This window comes from Panthera tigris, chromosome A3, assembly GCF_018350195.1.
Source record: "Panthera tigris isolate Pti1 chromosome A3, P.tigris_Pti1_mat1.1, whole genome shotgun sequence".
NCBI classification, from domain to species: domain Eukaryota; kingdom Metazoa; phylum Chordata; class Mammalia; order Carnivora; family Felidae; genus Panthera; species Panthera tigris.
Genome location: NC_056662.1, coordinates 10580775 through 10597959, shown reverse-complemented (window position 1 = coordinate 10597959; position 17185 = coordinate 10580775). Strand labels below are relative to the sequence as shown.

The following is a 17185-nucleotide window of genomic DNA, read 5'->3' as shown; positions in this document are numbered from 1 at the left end:
CTAGATGCCCTTCTAAACAGGTTTAAAGACCGATTATGGCAGAGCTACCATGATGGGAGCAGGGAGAGAAGTGGACAAAGCCAGGCTGACTTCCTGACGCTGCCGCTTTGGGCAAGTGGGTTCTGAGCCCCTGGGGCTGAGACCAGGATTAAACCTATACGGGGTATCTGTACCCACAGAAAAGGTCCCTGTATGAACTCAAAATGTAAAAGGCAAATTTGAGCAGCATCTCTAGAGAAGAAAAGATACACCAAAGCACTCACTGCTTTCAGCTGTTTTATTGCTAAACTATCACGATATAAGCCGTATAAAAATACTTTACATATAGCAAAAATAAACTACATTAAACTGGAGATTAAAAACATTTTGCATAGGAATGTGATGTATTCAAACTTCCTTAACAGTCAGGATTTTTAAAACCTAAGCCTTCCAGCACCACCCTGTTGGAGAGAATTGTTTGTTGGAGAACTACTTAAGGCATGGTCAACATTTTCTCCCCTCTGAGGGCTGTAGAGGCAATGGGGGTAAGGGAGGTTCTTTGACAAGGTGCTCAGGGTCTAAACTTGTCCCAAGGGCAGTGCTGAAAGCCCGGGCCCTAATGGAAAATGTATCCTTTGCTTCCGATGCGTCCGACCCGGGACGGGGCAGGTGTTTGGGCTGCCGACAGCTGCATGAAGGCAGGGTGTTAAACGTTTTTTCCAACACCCAACATCCCGTCTCCTTTTCAGAGGGGCTCGCTTAGGGACCATCTCCAGCTCACCAATCACAGAAACGTTTGTTTTTAAACAAACTGAGTTAACATGGTGACGTTGGCTATAACCGAAGGTACTCCCGACAGCGGAGGGAAACTGATGTTTGCAATCACAATCCTTTGTGACACTTAAGCATTTAGCTGGAATGCAGGAAAACCCGTGCATTGGCTGGTTTGGCTCCATGAGGTTTAAGGCCTAAGCCCTGGGCTTGGAAGACTGGTGGTTAGGATGTGTTGGGTACCTGCTAAAGGGTCATCCCTCCAAAAAAAAAAAAAAAAAAAAAAAAAAAAAAAAATGGATGCCGGACCTTGTCAGGAATGTCCCAACCCCCATGCCTCCTGTAAACGTGAACAAAATTGTTAGCCGGACCTCTGACGGTCTTTCAATTGTGAAAAGAAAGCACTTGGGAAGCGTTTTTTGACATGAAAACAAACACGTTCAGCCTCCCTTTAGTCTGTTGTGACAACCAGAACATATCCGCTTCCAATCTAAATGCTGCAGCTCCCACGCTGGCCAAGACGGACTTCCTGAGACCGACGTCTTGGCTACTGGATGTAAACGAGAAAGGCCCCGTCAGTCCTTTCCAGTTTTTCGAAGGAACCATCCGGATTCATCTAGGGTGTGTCTATGCTGGAAAACTCTGCATGTCCTTTGGATAATGCGTACAGGGGTTACCTAGCGGGATTTGGTCAGCTCTGTAAACGGTAGCCTGCACCCAGGGTTCTGTGAACTTTGCGAAGTCTTTCAGAATCCCGTTCCCACACAGGCGGTTTTGTTTTTAACTCACGGTCACCTACTAGGCCACTTCTTTGGGGGATCTAAACACTTTACAAGACCGTTCTCCTCCGTGACCAGACGCAGGCTCAGAGGTGAAGTCCGTGTCCTCTCTGGCAACAGATGGTTCCTTTTTCCACAAAGCCATCCCCCTTCTTTCTCCAAAGATGCTTTCTTCTAAGACTCAGGTGACTGATAAACTCTGAGGTGGGTAGTTTCGTAGGGCTTTTTTTGGGGGGTGGGGTTGTGGGGGGGGTTTGTATTTTTGTTTTGTGTTTTTGCTAGCACGATTCACAAATTTTCAAGGATACATCCTTTCTCGGGGTCGGGGGGGGGGAGGCGGAAATCCTCAGCATATGTAAAAAGAGACACTTGCAAGAGATTTCAACCATTTATAAATATTTTCTAATTCCAACAGGGGTGTGTGATATTTTCGGGACAGATAAAAAGCATAAAAATACAGGTAAGAAAATAAAATTTAATAACCTACTACTTTGGGTTGCTATTATATATTATCAGGCAGCAGTATTTTTGTACATACAGGAAGACTTGCAAACTCCGGAAATATACTACATTCAGCAACACTGTAGATTCCTGTTAGCAATGCTACATATTTACATTACCTTGGATGTAGCAAGTGCAAACCTCCACCTGAGATCCTTCTCACACGTGCAACACACACACCTTTCCCACTTAGACATCCTTACTTTCTCCTTCTCTGTAGAGGATCCTATTGCCTCTTCCCAGACTGAAAATATTTTGTGAGCAATTCCTCTTGGCAAAATCTCCTCCTGGCATTTGTTACTGACCAAACTTTCTCGCTAGCTGTCGGTTCCTAATACACATTCTCTCGCCTGTTTATGTCTCAAAACTAATGCTTTTTGCTTCTCTTTCCTTCGCTATTTGGTAGAGTTGTTTATGAAAGGGCTTCCTCTAATAGCCAGCCTAGGTGGTCTCAGAAAAAGCTTGTGCGTGCGTTATACACACACACGTACGTGCACAGGTTCGTGCAAGAGTTGGAACTAGCAGGAGGCCCTTTTCACTAACCTAGAAGATTGATGGAAAACGCGTTAGCCCTTGTTCGCCCCATCCAGGCACAATGAAGCAGAGCGACTTTGCTATAATAGCAGGAAGGCACTTGGGTAAAACATTCAGATAACTGAGGAAGGCCAATATCCCTCACGTGCAAAGGAAAAAAAAAAGGGAAATGGTTCCTAGCCAGGTCAAGTGAGAACAGATCTCTCACCAAACACTAACTCTGTCCCAGCGAAGTCCAATATTGCTGGAGAGATGCTTTGGGTAAAGCTGCTGGTGTAAGGAAACTTTTCGTGAATTAGGAAGAATTTCACAGCCCAGGAGCCCCGCGGCAATTTGCGTAAAAGAGGGTTTTGCTAAACTTTGTGCTTGGGGTGGGTGCAAGAGAGGTCCCCGGTTGTTAGGGGGAAAACAAATGCTAGGCCTCGATTAAAAGGTCACACCCTGGGCGTTCTGTCCACTCTCTGGAGCACCAGACCCACCGGGCTGTGGTCACCAAGCCTCACGCTCCTGGCAGAGCTGTTGGGAAGGTTTAACCTCCGGATGACCTTGACTAGGAAGCCAGGACTTGTAAATGCCACAGGGAGACCTCAACGGCCAGGATTCTCTTCCTACGCTTCTCCCTAGCAGATCTGAGAAATCACGAAGCAGAGCCTTTCGAAGAGCACCGGGACCTCTGCATTCTGTTTTTTGATTACGGGGGAAGAAACCGAATGGCCGAAAACGAATCCCTGGCTCGTCCCGGGGTGTCCACGGTAAATGCAAACAGGAACGCATCTGGGTGATGAGAACCCACCCCTGCGGAGGACTCAAGAGTTTTCTGTGTTTGCAGAAACTGCACCAGAGGAGGCAGGCTCGTGAGGGCTCGATGTGCGCAGTGGAGACAGAATTTGGGGGCCAATCACCATACAAGCGGTCCGGGCAGAGCTCTGTCCAACTGCGGACTGCACGTGGGCTGGTTCTCTTCGATGCGGATGCAGGCGGCTAATGCAGACAGGTCTTGGGGACCGAGGGACGCTTGAAAGGGCTTCAGTTAAAGATCACCAATGAACTTTGGGGGCCACAGCCTGCGATGGCGTCCCATGTGGAGTCGAGGCCAGAGGGAACTCTGCCCTTCTCACGGGGGAACCCACTTAGAAAAAGAAATGCTTAGGCCTGCTCATTGCCATTTCTCACAATTTAACCAAAATACCTTCACTTTTTTTTTTTTTTTTTTTTTTTTTTTTTTTGGTGGTTTTAGTTCCTCTTCAATTCCTTCTCAAAATTCAATGCACATGCCTGAGATTGTTGTTCCTCGCTAGTTTACGGGGAAAAAAAGCACTCTGGCCGTTAGGAAGAAAGCAAGCGAGACCAGCAGAAAGCCATTAGGTTGCAGGGGTGCGGAGGTGTTAACACTGCAGCCTGCGGTCCCTGCTCGAGTCCGACCGCCCGCTGCAGGGGTGAGGAACTGCTGGCCTGGAGCGAGCCCCACCCTCCAGCCAGCTTTTTGAAGCAGAGGAAAAAAAAATAACGTGTACACGTGTCATAACTTAACGCCGAGTTTTAACAGGCCATCTTGTTAGGGGCCACTTGTGCTTCAGAATGAGAAAACTCTAAGGCTTTCGCTGTGGCCCAACCGTGGCCAGGAACAGGCGATCCCTAAGGATGACGGTCCGGCTTCCGTTTTTCTTCAGCCCATAAGCCAGACTCTTGGGTCACGTTCCCTTGGTTGCTGTTTGAAAACTCCTTTTCCTGGAAAAATGAACGCAGGGCTGGGGTTTAATGACACGGCCCACATCTTCCACCCCCCACCCCAGCCCACGCCCTGAGCCCCGGTCAGTCGGTTCTCGGGGCCGTCGCGGCGTGCTGTCTTGTGCAGAATGTGGTTTTTTTGGTCAGCAGGCACTTAAGGACACCATGAAAGTCAACCGAGATGCTCTTTGGGATTTAAAACAAAAATCAAAAAGGCAGAGCGTTCTCCCTGGTGTTTACACAGAGAGGTGGCGAGCTCCTCAATCGAGGGTCAGCTTTTTGCCAGAACATGGTCCCGCGTGTGGCCTCCGGGCCAGGAGATGTACAGGAAAGAGAACAGAAGGTGAGAGGCAGCGGAAGGCTCCGAGGGGTCAGATACGGAAGGTGGCTTGCTAATGGCATCTTCTACGTCTGGTTTCTGGCGGGAGGTCCTGAAAACTCCTTCCTGATAATTTCATTAACTACAAAAGAAAAGAGAAAGAGGGAGAGAGAGAGAGGAGGGGCGAGTGAGAGGGCACCAACAACACGGGTCGGATTAGCTTTCTAGAACCTTTAAACAAACAAACCACGCTTTTGTTCTCTCCGATAATACGTTGGACAATTTGTAACGTAAGAAATGCCTTCCTGTGCTTTTTCTGTTCTCCTGGACAGTAATATTTTGTGCTACGGATGTGTTTGTGAAGGGAACTTTAAAAAATCGTGGCAGAAATTGAGCTGGGCCCTAGGGCAGGATCTAAGTATGTTCAGGCTCTCTGCTGACTACCACACTCCTTCTGTTATTACAGCATCTGGAAAATACCTACTACGAGACTAAACCATAGTTGACCCACAAAGCATTCAGTTCTCAAAAGAGACTTTTCAAAAGAGAGTAGATGGAGATACCACTGAGAGTAGCCATCAGTGTAGACGACATCTCTCTCAGCACAACCAGAAATTCTGGCCTTACCCCTCCCCCTGCCCCTGCCACCCATGCTAGGGAAGTGTCCTCCGTCCGAGGGGCTCTGGAAAATTCGGTCACCCCCTCCCCCAGAAGGGAACCAGGAATGTAATGCTGGCCCCTGACATCAAGAAGCTGGTTCTCTTCTCCCATCTCGGCCTCCTTATCCAGGGCCCCTGTCTCTGTAAGCAAGGCAGGAAGGTCTTAGAATGGGGATCTGGCAAAAAAGAAAAAAAAAAACTTTCTTGGTAAAAAGTTGCTCTCTGCAGCAGCCCAGATCCGAGGCAGGGGGTGTGCACAAACCCAAGGGCTGTGTGCACCCTCGCCTGTGCAGTGGGATGGGTCGACTGGTCCCAGGGGCAGGAGGAGAGGGGAGAGGAGGGAGACCCCTGTTGGGTGCCTTCGAAGGTACTTAATCTCCCCTCCCCCGCCTCCTCCCGCAGTCCTCTTCGTGGGTTTCGTCTTTGATTACCTTACTGTAATCCTCCCTGCTTATTTTCTGTTTCTGTTGAGATTTGCTCCAAGCCCCCCCACCCCACGCTCAAGCGGAGCCCTCCTAGGTCCAGCATGCTCTTCCCAGAAGACCCCTGCGTGGACGAGTCTGCAAGCCCCAGGGAAAGCGCAAAACTTTCCCAAAAAAGCCAACTGCCCTTGAGCTGGAAAAGGCACGCTTGGCCTTGGGCTCCCTCACTCCACTGGTAGCGGCGTGACTCTACCTCTCTGTGCCTCGGTTTTCCCCTCTGGTAAGCGGAACCCACGACGTGTACGGCTTAGTCCCCGGTAGGCACTGAGGCCCATGCCTGCTCCTGGCGCCCGCCTGGCAAATGGTGTTCCGTAGCGGCTGGCTCCACTCCCCACACCCCCAGGCTCGGGGTCAGACTCTGAATGAGTGCTTCGCCTCAGTGGGCTTCGTTTTGTGCTAGAAACTATTGAGGCACCGCTCCCTGTTCTTCAGGTATGTGCTGAAAGCACGTGCGAGGTGGGAGTTCGGGTTAGCATCCCTTCCCTGCTGCCTCCTTACTTGAATTTGCCTCAGTCTCCCCATCTGTAAATCGGGTCTAAAAATGTCACCTCCCTTCTAGGGTCCTAGAGGAGCTTGGATAAGATCCTGCAAGCGATGGACTTATCACAGTGCCCCGTGTCTGGCAGGTGTTCACAGCATGGGGCACATTAGGTATGAGATGTTATACCTACGGAGGTACACGTGCATAGTATTAGCACAGCAAAGCGTGGCCGCGGATCCATTAATAGCTCAGAGGATGAATTCACATTCAGCAAACCAACGTTGTTGACCGGGCACTTACTGTATACCAGGTACTGGCTGAGCTGACTCCCAGGGGCCCTAAAGCAGGAACCCAGCCCACCCTTCTGTGAACCCTGCCTGGGCCTGGTAAGCTGAGAGCCCTTTGTGAGGCAGGCAGGGAGCCACAGGGGGAGCAGAATGCCAGGGGGAGGGAGGTGGGGTCAGTGCAGCTTCATGGGAAGCTTTTCAAAGCCCGGATTCTGAAGGGCTTCCTGTTTTCTCAATCTAGGAAACCAGAAGAGTCGATCCTTAATGGAAACTTTCCACAGCCTCGGCTTTCTAAAAATATCTGGTAGGCAGCCATGTTGGCACCACGGCCCTCACTAAAGGGTCGCTCCCCCTCCTCAGAAGGCAGGGGCTGGGGCCGGGGCAGGGGATGGAAGGTAGGCGCCGTGTTCAAGCACAGAGACGCTCTGCCCGCTTCCTGGAAGCTAGAGTCAGGTAGATGCTAATAGTCGCGTCTGGAAAACTCCGGACAGCGTGCACTTAGACCTTCATGTGGTTGGGGGTGGCGAGGGGGCGGCTGTGGGCCCAGGCCCCGAAGTGAGGCCCACTCAAACCCCGCAGAAACCTCTCTGGCTAGAGGAACTTTCTCTTGCTGAAACCTCAGGGCTGGCTCCCCTGGCTGGGAGCAAGGAGAGAGTTCTAGAGCAGGAGTGCCAGCTGGGTGTTGGCAGGGGCAGCGCCGGCCCCCCCCCCCCACTTGGGGGACCTCGAGCCCAAGACCTGGAGGGTCTCTGCTCCAGAGCCGGGTCTCCTGTCTGCAGGGAGGTCTCCCCTCTGCAGCCACAAGTATTCAAACCGGTTCCCTGATGCCCACCATGCAACCTCTCCCTGGGTCCTCCCCCGGCTTCTGTGCTGGATGGGACGGGGAGGCGGGGGGGCTCCTGCCTCAGCCCTGCCGCACCTCCTTCTCCAGCTCTCGTCTCCCTCTGCAGCTCTACCTGCTTAAGGTCTCCCTTACGCAAAAACCCCGCTCTGGGTGCCCCCTGCTTCCCTTGCCGGCCACGCAGGCCTCTACCTGCACTCTGCTGGTAGAGTAGCCCAGCATCCCCTTTCTCCTCACTCCTCCATTCAAGGCTCTGCTCCCTCTCCTGCTCTGCACTGCATCCCCCCAGTCCTGCCCAGTCTCCTCCAGGTATCGGTTCCAGGCAGTTTACCAGCTACTGCTTTATGTTCTTGCTCCCCCACGGAATCCTCAGCTTTTAAACAGGGCTTCGGGAAGTGCTCAGTGACGCCCTTCTGAGCTTCCTTTTTCTCCTCAAGTGGTAGGTAGCCTCAGGTCCCACGGACAGCTCTGGGCTTCGTCCCCACTCTGGGTGCTGAAACACGGTTCTGTATCAGCCTTCTGCGTTCCATCCAGTCAGTAAATGCTTTGAGCATCTATCCTAGGCCAACTTTTGTATCTTTCCTCCCACCTCTTCCCAAACTGGGCCACACGCATTTTCTCCAACAGCCCCTCTCCTCGTCCCAACGCCACCTTTGCACGGAAGCTGTCTCCCACTCCTACCCTCGGGCCCTCACTTCCTCCAGAAGCAAATAGCGAGTTCTCACAATGCTTTGCTTGCAACCTCCTAGGCCAGGTTATCTGAGTCTCCTGTGTCCTCAGGGTGCCATGCATACAGCAGGTACCTAATGTATGCATCTCAGCCCCCCACAGATATCCCACACCACAGCCTAGGTCGCTTGGTTTGGGGAAGCTGTCTTTCCTCTGCCCTCCAATTGACAAATGGGTTGCCAATGTGTTACTTGTCTGGAACCTTTTCTCTACAAAAGAATATAAGCCATTCGCATTTATTGAAGGCTGACTGTGTGCCACGCACTGTAATAAATGCAAAGTTTTTCTTACGCCAAACCTAGCAATACAAGCCTCGCCTCATAGTTGGAGATAGGCAGTCCCCTGCCATACCAGGTGATGGAATTGCGATTTGAACTCAAGGCCCATGTATTAGCCTGAACCCTAGATGGCTACACAATTGATGAGACCGTGCTATTAAGTGCAGAAGTCATCATGTTTTTTCCATGGTCCTGGCGTCCTCAGTGTCGTGTGTGTGTGTGTGTGTGTGTGTGTCAGGAAAAGGTGAGGGCAGCCTCTGCGAAGTTAACAGCAGAGAAGGCCATATGCTGAGTGGTTAAGGCGGTCATTGAGTATCACTTTCACAGAACAGAGTTGAGGCTAATGGTGTCGCCTCTACCACAGGCAGCCCTGACCTTTTATCACCCCGAGCGCGAGGCGCCGCGATGAAAACATTGATGAACGTGTACAACCTCAGGGTGATTTCTAAGCCTGACACCTAAGGCTGAAACCAGAAAGGAAAAGATCGACAGATGTAAGTATATTATAATTATATATTTTTCTCTTTAAAACTCTGGAAAAATCAGGCAGAGAGAATAAAAATAAAACCCTTCTAATAAAGGGCTGTTGGCATAAAAAGAATATGAGGGATCATCAAACTTCTTCTGTAAAGGGCCAGACAAAAATATTTGCAGTGCTCTGGGCCCCCTACTCAACTACCCAGCTCTGCCCTGTGGTGTGAAAGCAGCCATAGACAGTATGTGAGCAAACGGACATGGCTGTGTGCCAATAAAACTTTATTCGCCACAACAGACCGGGGGCCAGATCTGAACAGGCCAATTGCCAACTGGTGTGAGACTTAGAGCAGTGTTTTTTCACCTACTTTTTTTCTAGGGGGGGAGGGGAATAAAGCCAATGCCTCTCACTTGTGCTGTTCCTCAAACAACCCAAACTTGGATTTCTCTTAGCATCCCACTCTGCCCTAGGAATGCTACGATTCACTTGAAGGGCCAGACACCTGCAATACTGACTTTCATTCAGCTGAGCTCAGAGGTTCTCAAACTTTACCTTGCAGCACTGCTGCTCAGAGGTGGACGTAGAAAACCACATGGATATACACGGTAGGTGTAATTTAAAAGCCCGTCAAGGGTAACTTTGACTCTGGGCCTTTTCCCCTTAATTGCTGACTTTGGAACTTAATTCCCCGAAAAAGCAACAACAGGAAGGAGTGGAGAGACCCCCCTCCTGTTTCTCTCCCCGAAGCCTCAAGCATGTTTTCTCAAATCTGGCTAGATCGTGTGAGTGCCCACAAGAGTCTGGGGGCCAGCCACAAAGGCCACAGCCAGAAAGACACTCCTCGAGCTTGGACAGGAAGGGGGGAGGCTGCATTCTCTAGGCCAGAGAGTCTAAGAGCCAGGATAGGGGCAGGGTCCACTCACTACCCTTCTTCATCCCGCTGGGCTTTGCCGAATCTCCTCTCGAGACCCATGCTTGGGGCAAGGAGGCTGGACCAGGAAGCCTGGGACGTGCGCTCTGGGTGATTCTGTCCCAACTGCCGTGAGGTAAAGCTGCTGGGACAGCTGAGGGTGAGCACCCGGCCTCTTCCCCATTAGCATGTGGAAAAGGGCTGAGCAGGCAAGGTGGCCCTTGGCCCTTCTCCTGGGACGCCGATCTCAAAACTGAAATGATCTGTCCTCTAAGAACAAAACTCTTTTTCGCTCTGCTTTTTGCTGGCTCAGGAACTTTCCAGCCACCTCTGTGTGCTCTGGGGGAACAGTGAAGAGCTTTCCAGATGGGCCAGGCCAGACTTTAGACTCAGCGAAAAAGACAAAAAAAACCCTCGACAGGCCTGAAGCCCAAAGCCTTGGGTGGGGTCTGAGAGGTACAGGATAGTAAATCCCCCAGGGGCCCTGGACATCACAGCCAGCTTGCCGAAGTTCCCAGGCCCCTGTAAGGTCAGAAGCATTGCCAAGTGCTAATACCAGGGAGGGAAGAAACACGCTTTAAAAAGGCCCCTTCAGGACTCTGAGAAGTGGTTTACACTGTCCACACTGACATTTTAGCTGCATTTTTGTCACCCTGAGTCCCGGATCCGAAGCCCTCGGGAGGGAGTCTGGCACCTGGTATTCAGCAAATGTTCCCTGATGGCATTGTTGCCTTTGTGGACAGGGTTTGATAGTTGCTGTTGGAGAACGTGCCAGAGAAACACGCCCCCACCCAATACCCCTGGGAAGTGTCAGCATGTCTTATCAGCAGAGCCCATCCCTCCAGAATGTCCAGGCCACTGTGTGTGCTGATGGGCGTGGCAGCTGGCAGTGAATTTGGGTGCGTTTTCAGAACAGCTGGCAGAACAGCTGCTCAGAGGTACATACAGAAAACCACATGGACATACACCGTAGGTGTAATTTCAAAGCCCGTGTGATGCCGCCATGAGCTTCTGGGCCTGGCCTTGATGGAACGAACCTACTTTATCTGACCAGGGGACCCTTCAAAAGCCACAGCCCGATGAGCCAGGGAGATGTCAGGAGGCACGTAACCAACAACACGGCCGGCTGACTTCTGGTGAGTGTACTTCGTGTGCTGAATCGAATCGGCATGTGCACAGCATTCGGTCACAGCAACAGCATCTAAACAGCCGAGGCACAGAAAGGTAAAGCAACAGCCTCACCGTCCCAGGGGGACTCTACATTCACAGAGCGTCCTGCCCCCTGTGCTGTCAAGTCTGCGTGAGTTCCCAGACTCTTCTACGCAGGCCCAGAATCCAAAGTCGACTGAGGTATAGATCCAGTGCTTGAAGCTACATCAGGGGCTCTGCTGAGTTCAGTGGGAAAACCACAGCTCTATCCTGGACCAAGCACAGTACCCTCCGAGAGCAGCTTCCCGGGGCTTCTGATCTACCTTCCCTGTCTTGTTCCCCAAGGCAGAGAGTCTTACTTAACTGGATACACCAAGCAACATGTACAAAACCAAAAAGGAGCTGGTCCAGTGCAGGAGCAGAACTCTCAGAGGTGGGAAGGGGGCCTTGCTATACTCTTCCTGGGAGGGGGTGATGGGGCCCCTGGGAGAACATGCAAATTCCCAGGGCCTCCTCTCCTCTCTCTCCTCCCCGCCCCATCCGTGAGCTCCAGCCTCCCAGACCAGCTCAGGGATGGACCCCAGGGGTGTCCCCTTACAGAGCGATGGGGGCTAGCCTGCAGGAAGTGGCGTCTGTGAGGACGGTTGGAAAAGATTTCTTCTACTAAAAGTAATTCAGGTTAAGGAAACACACAGCTGGAAAACAAAAGGAGAAGCAGAAGAGGTCAATTACCTTTGACTTTGATTTCTCGGATCAAAGATCACAGTCATTCTGTTTCATAATATGTTTTGTATCCAGCTAAGGTGTGTGTCTATCAGCTCTGAAAAAGATTGGCAAAATCATTTTTGAGAAGAAAAAAAAAAAATCACCTTTGACCTCTATTACACTCCGAACTCACGTTAATATCATCCGTTTAATGGGTAGCTCTTCACCTAGGGCCAACTCAGAACCCAGGACAGAATTGAACCCTCCGACTGTAGTTTAAGCCCACATTCTGTATCCTCTTAAAACCACTGTGCCGGAATTAACCCCAAACCAGTGTAGTAGTCACTGAGAGGAGGGACTTAGTGCCAAGAAATGAGGGTCCCTGAGATCAAAGGGCACCAGCGAGGTGATGGTGTTTTGTTTTGTTTTTTCTAAGCTAGACAAAACAGCCCTGCCTCCTGCAGGCCACGGAGCTGCGAATCAGGGCCGACTGAAGAGAGAAAAACGTACACGCTAGCTTCTGCAGCAGAGAACGTCAGAATTACACGAGGAATCGATTCAAACGTAACCCTCCTTCAGGCTTTTCTCCGTGCTAAATTTGACCCGTTTGCTCCTTACAAGTGATAGAACCTCAGTGCGCATGCAAATTCATAAGACTGCACATTTTCTTCCTGTTTTTTTTTTTTGGTTGACAGTGAAAAAAAGTTCCTATTTTTATAGCTCCTGCCCAGTCAGCACACGGAGGGCCCTTAAAAGGGGGTGGTGATGAGTGTACATTACAAGCAATAAACTCCCCCTCTACAGCAGTTTCCAATCCCTTGTTCTCTTAATCCCCTTTAAAAAGTGCCAGAGTGAAAGGCCAGGGTCCGTTTTGCCTGCACTTAGAAATGTTTTCTGGGATGAATTTCTTACAGGGAGCGATCCAACTTTTACCAGCTGTAGCTTTATCAGCATCGTTGGGCAAACCAGGATGCTCTTTCAGAGGCGAGGCACGGACTCCCGGAAATCTCCCCTTCAAGGTGGAGAACCCTCAAATAATGAGAGCTTTCCGGCAGGTCTGTAGTTAACGGGCCTGAACTCCCCCAGGCTGGGCTCCATTCGGGTTGGCTGGGTTGGGGCTCGTAGGCACAGCAGAAAAGAACCAGCTCCTCCCGGGCAGTTTGGACCCTGCATTTCAGGCCACCTCCCGAAGCAAAACCATCCACTCCCCAAAATTCCGGGTGGCCGTGGCCCCACCAGCAGTTTCCTCACCAGTGCACGGTGGCTTGTTCACCCCAAGAGCAAAAGGCATCGTCAGACCACTCATTCGAGGCCTTAAAATACCATCTGTACCCCAAGAGTGGCCCAATTAATGTCTTCAGCCCAGACCTCACCCTTGACCTTCAGACTTTGCCATCTAACTACCCACTGGGCATCCCAAACTGAATATGGCCAAAGCCGATTTCCTGATTCTCACACCCGCCCCCCGCCCCCCCCCACCACTTGTTCCCATCATAAGAAACCTCACTCTCTTCTTCCGGTTGTTCAGACCAATCTTGGTCACCGTTCACATCCCTCCATATGCAAATGCTTCTGGGTTTACCTTCAAACTATATCTGGGAACCAGCAGCCCCTACCACCTCCTGTCTTGATCACTACATCGGCTGCTCCCCTGTGTCCCTGACCCGGTGCTGGGATCCCTGGTCTCTGCCCAAGAACTGGTGGCACTGAAGGCAGAGCACTTGGTCAGTCGTTACTCCCAGAAAAACCTTAGGTGCTCTAAGGGCCAACAGGTTCCACTCTATCCATCTACACTCAGTAGACGTCAAGTGCCACGCACAGGTCCAAGGTCACATGCTTGGAGCAGCGAGCCCAGTCTAGGGGGGAGCCCCGGGGACCATGCCCTTAAGTCCAGCCAGCCAGTACCCGAGAAGCAAGCCCTGCTCTGACTCTGCTCCCCAGCCCTCATTAAGAGTGTTCAGAGAATTTATAGAGCATTCATCTAACTGGTTTGCAGCCTTTTGAGGTACAGCTTCCTGTTTAGTCATGAAGTTTCCCTCCTTCACGGCCTGTTTCTTGGTGCAAGGCAGAGGCGACAAGGGGAGAGGAAGGGCCTATTTCCATTCAACTAAGACCCCAACCTCAGCTCAAGACCCAGCCACCCACTTCCCCGCCAGCCGTCTCTGGGGAGTGGTGGTAGAACGCTCATTGCTCAGGTCAGGTTAGCGAGGCACAGAAAGATGGAGAGGTTTGTCCAGGACCGGGCCCCTGCACCGGGCAGAGCTCAATAAAGCCCCGGCTTCATGGGCCTTAGGCCCGGGCTCCCTGTAGGGAGATGATCAGGCTGTCTTGGGAGCTGGGTGAAAATGCAGACTGGTGTCAGAAGCCCTTGGAAAAAAAAGCACTCTGCCGGTGACAGCCATGCAAGTCTCCTGGCCCCTTGCTGAGCCACAGAATGGGAATAACAACACCTTCTTGGCAAGGATTCTGTGAGGACTGAATAAGATGTTCTACCTGGTCTGTTGGCAGGTATTGATAAGCTCTGCGATATGGCCCCCAAAGAAGACCCATGGAAGAGTAAGAGGGAAGGGTGAGAAAGGGGACAGAGGCCAGGCCAAAGCATCCTCTCTAATAACCAAGAACGGGATCCTGTTTCCCTCCGCGGTTCACGAGGAAGTAGGTTCCCTCGATCGGCATGGCTGCTCTGGCCAGTTGTTAGTAATATGGAGGTGGATGGCAAGAGAGGCAGCCATGTTTAGAGTTACCTGGGTGACACCTACACCCCCGCCCCCCCCCCCCCCCCGCCAAGCCAAGGAGAGCAGCCTCTGGTCCTAGAATCATTGCCCCATTGTGTGATCTTTTATGAGGCTACAGCTGAAAACCTACACGGCGATGTTGCATTTTTACAACACTAGGCATAAAGCGGTAAAATCCTTCCACTGGTGCTGTGGATTAGATGATCATTGAAGACAGGGATTGGAAGTGCTTCCCTTATTAATCAACACTGGAAATTAACGTGCAAGCACATGGTATCGACGGATGAAGTGCAAAAACACAGACGGGAGAATGTGTCCTCTCGCCAAATCATACAGCTAACGTCCAGCCTCCTGAAAGCTCAGGCACGCGTCTCTAAGGGGGATGGAAGTAGATGGGAAGACCCACGTGCACCTGTGTCATGCAGCTGACGGGACTCCGAGAACGGCCCAAGGTGCGTGCAGTCTGCTGGCTCTACGATGAAAACACTGATGTCCCTCCCAACCACAGTCGAAACTGCTACCACCTTATCCCCTTTCCCACGTTTCCCGTGATTACGCATCCGCTTCCAGTCTAGGGAACGACGATTTGGGCCTTTCTCTAAGCTACGCTGCCCTAGGAGAAAGGACTCACCAACTGTAGGAACTCAAGCCTGAGCTGGGTTTGCCCCTTCTGCCCAGTCCTTTTCTCCAATTCAGCAGAATTGTCTTCTGATTTCATGCAGCTACATTGCACCTCTCCCGGCGAGCAACCACACGGCTTCTAAGGTAGCAACCACAGGCAAGAAAGCATTCTAAACAAACCACGGCTTGCTTCCTTGTCGTCCTGCCATTTCATCATGCCTGGACCCCAAACCTCTGCTGAGAGGCATCAGCCACAAAGCAAGCGTTGCAAAATACGTTGTTGCCAAAACAGAAGCAAAAAGAAAGGCGCTGGTTGCTACATCCAGTGGAGATTCGGGAAAGAAAGGGCGCTTCAAACCCACAAATGAGCCTGTGACCGCCAATGAGATGATAAAATAAATACTTAATTGTTCGGGAAGCCATTTTTCTCTCTGGGGGTTGAAGGAATTAACCAAACACTTATGTCAAGACGTTTGAGTGCATTTCTCCTTGCTGATGTGTGAGAGTTGGGATGGAGGCCGGGGAGACGGGTTAGCAGGTGGAATCCCGGAGAGGCAGGAAGCCCCTCCGTCCTGGGCCACTTTCCTCACGACACACAATGGCCTAACCCAGCCCCCAGGGGGGACACCCCTACACCCATCCACACATTTCCAAAGCCCAGCAGAAGCCCGTGTCCCGTAAGGAGGCACCCTCCCCCTTCACACTCCCCCCCTCCACGATACCTGCCCATCATTTGGCACGTTGTGTCTTTACATCCACCCCCAAAAGATTTCCACCACATCTGCCTCCCTCTAGCCCGCAGCCTGGGTTAACGTAAGATTTGACTGACCTACAGACCGACCACCTGGGGGTGTAGGCCTGGCCCAGGTTCATGGGCAAGCCCTCACCATGGGACCCAGCCCTGGGCAAGCCCACCTGCCTTGGAGAGGGAGAGGGCAAGTGCAGGGCCAAGAACCCTCCACCTTCCTGGTTCAGCCAAGGGCCTGTGGGGCGAGGAGCGGCAAGAAAAATCAGGGACGCCCCCCGCCCCCCGGACCATTCAGTCTACTCCTTCCAGAATCAAAAAAACTACTAGCTTTTGGAAAGAAATTTCACCAGGTCGGCCCAAACCCAGTCCTGAATGTCTCCGGGTGAGATTCACAGGCCTGGCCAGGGGAACTTGCTGCTCTCGACACAAAGGCTGTCCGAGGGACCAGAAAGGACTGCGTGTGTGGGTGTCATTATTCCAGGTGTCCCTAAGACACATGTGGACAGAACTCCAACTCCTGACTCATCCCCTTATCAAACCTGTCACCTCCAGGCCCAGCCATGAACTCAGTTGTGTCCCCAAAATGGCTATGTTGTGGCGCTAACCCTCGACATGATGGTATCCGGAGATGGGGCCTTTGGGGGTGACCAGAGTCGATGAGGTGATCAGGGTGGGGCCCCCATGATGGGATTAGCGCCCTCATCAGAGGAGACGCCAGAGAATTCGTGCGCTCGCCCTCCGCCCTGTGCCGGCCCAGTGAGAAGGTGCCCGTCCCAAGAGGGCTCTCACCAGAACCCCACCTCGCTGGCTCCCCGATCGCGGACTTCCAGACTCTAAACGGTGAGAAAATTAACGGCAGCCGAGCTCAGATGCGCCCACAAGCCCTGTTCTGCCAGAGCACCTGCCTCTCTGATGTCTCCATTTACGCTCACACGGCATGCCAGCGAAGCGGCCAAGGTTAAGGGACTTGCCCGAGGTCAAAGGACTTTTCCAAGGCCACACGGCTGGTCCGCAGCAGGATCTGAACAAGGAGCAGACGCTGATGCTATGGCCCCAACGTTCCCACTACCACCACACCTTTATGCGGTCTGGGTCTGGGGCCGGGAGGCCCCCTCTCCTTGCTGTATGCATCAGAACCCACTTCTCTGTCCACACCCAGCCTCAACTGCTGCCTGGTTTCTTCCAGCCCCGAGCCCCTTCTCCCTGCTCCGCCCTCCACTGACCTCACAAAGGCAGCCTTCCCGCGTCTGGTAAGGTTGGAGGAGTCTCTGAGGGCAGGGGCCACAGACCTCTCAGTGCAGGGGCTGAGCACAGTGGTGAGGGGCGCACGCCCTCAGGGCAGACTCGCGGGGAAACCGTGCTGGGGGCCAGACGGCGTGGGTCCGAATCTCAGCCTGCCACGTCCTGCCATGGGCTGGAGGCAGGCCCTGGCACATTCTGCGAATCTCTGGGAATCAATGAGTCACCACGTGAC

At 52.1% G+C, this 17185-nt stretch overlaps 1 protein-coding gene and 1 long non-coding RNA gene across 7 annotated transcripts in view; one reads left to right on the top strand and one right to left on the bottom strand.

The window, feature by feature from the left end:
• Positions 1-259: 259 nt before the first annotated feature.
• The window catches only part of NFATC2 (nuclear factor of activated T cells 2), a 158573-nt gene continuing 141647 nt past the window's right edge, over positions 260-17185 (bottom strand). For 3 of the 5 annotated variants that reach the window (XM_042980147.1, XM_042980142.1, XM_042980148.1), the window contains exon 10: positions 260-4292. In XM_042980147.1, coding sequence (XP_042836081.1) covers positions 4231-4292 — 62 coding nt within the window. In that variant the 3' untranslated portion in view covers positions 260-4230. Of the gene's footprint in view, positions 4293-4458; positions 4754-11634; positions 11723-17185 lie in introns of those variants that run through there. The other 2 variants (XM_042980145.1, XM_042980144.1) reach the window with 2 other exon arrangements.
• On the top strand, positions 6518-12407 carry LOC102950906. 2 transcript variants are annotated; one of them, XR_006215365.1, is made up of 7 exons: positions 6518-6619; positions 6762-6824; positions 8733-8862; positions 9314-9448; positions 10808-10889; positions 11248-11335; positions 12048-12407. It is a non-coding gene; the product is annotated as an uncharacterized LOC102950906 (long non-coding RNA). The 2 variants fall into 2 exon arrangements; XR_006215366.1 differs by lacking the exon at positions 11248-11335.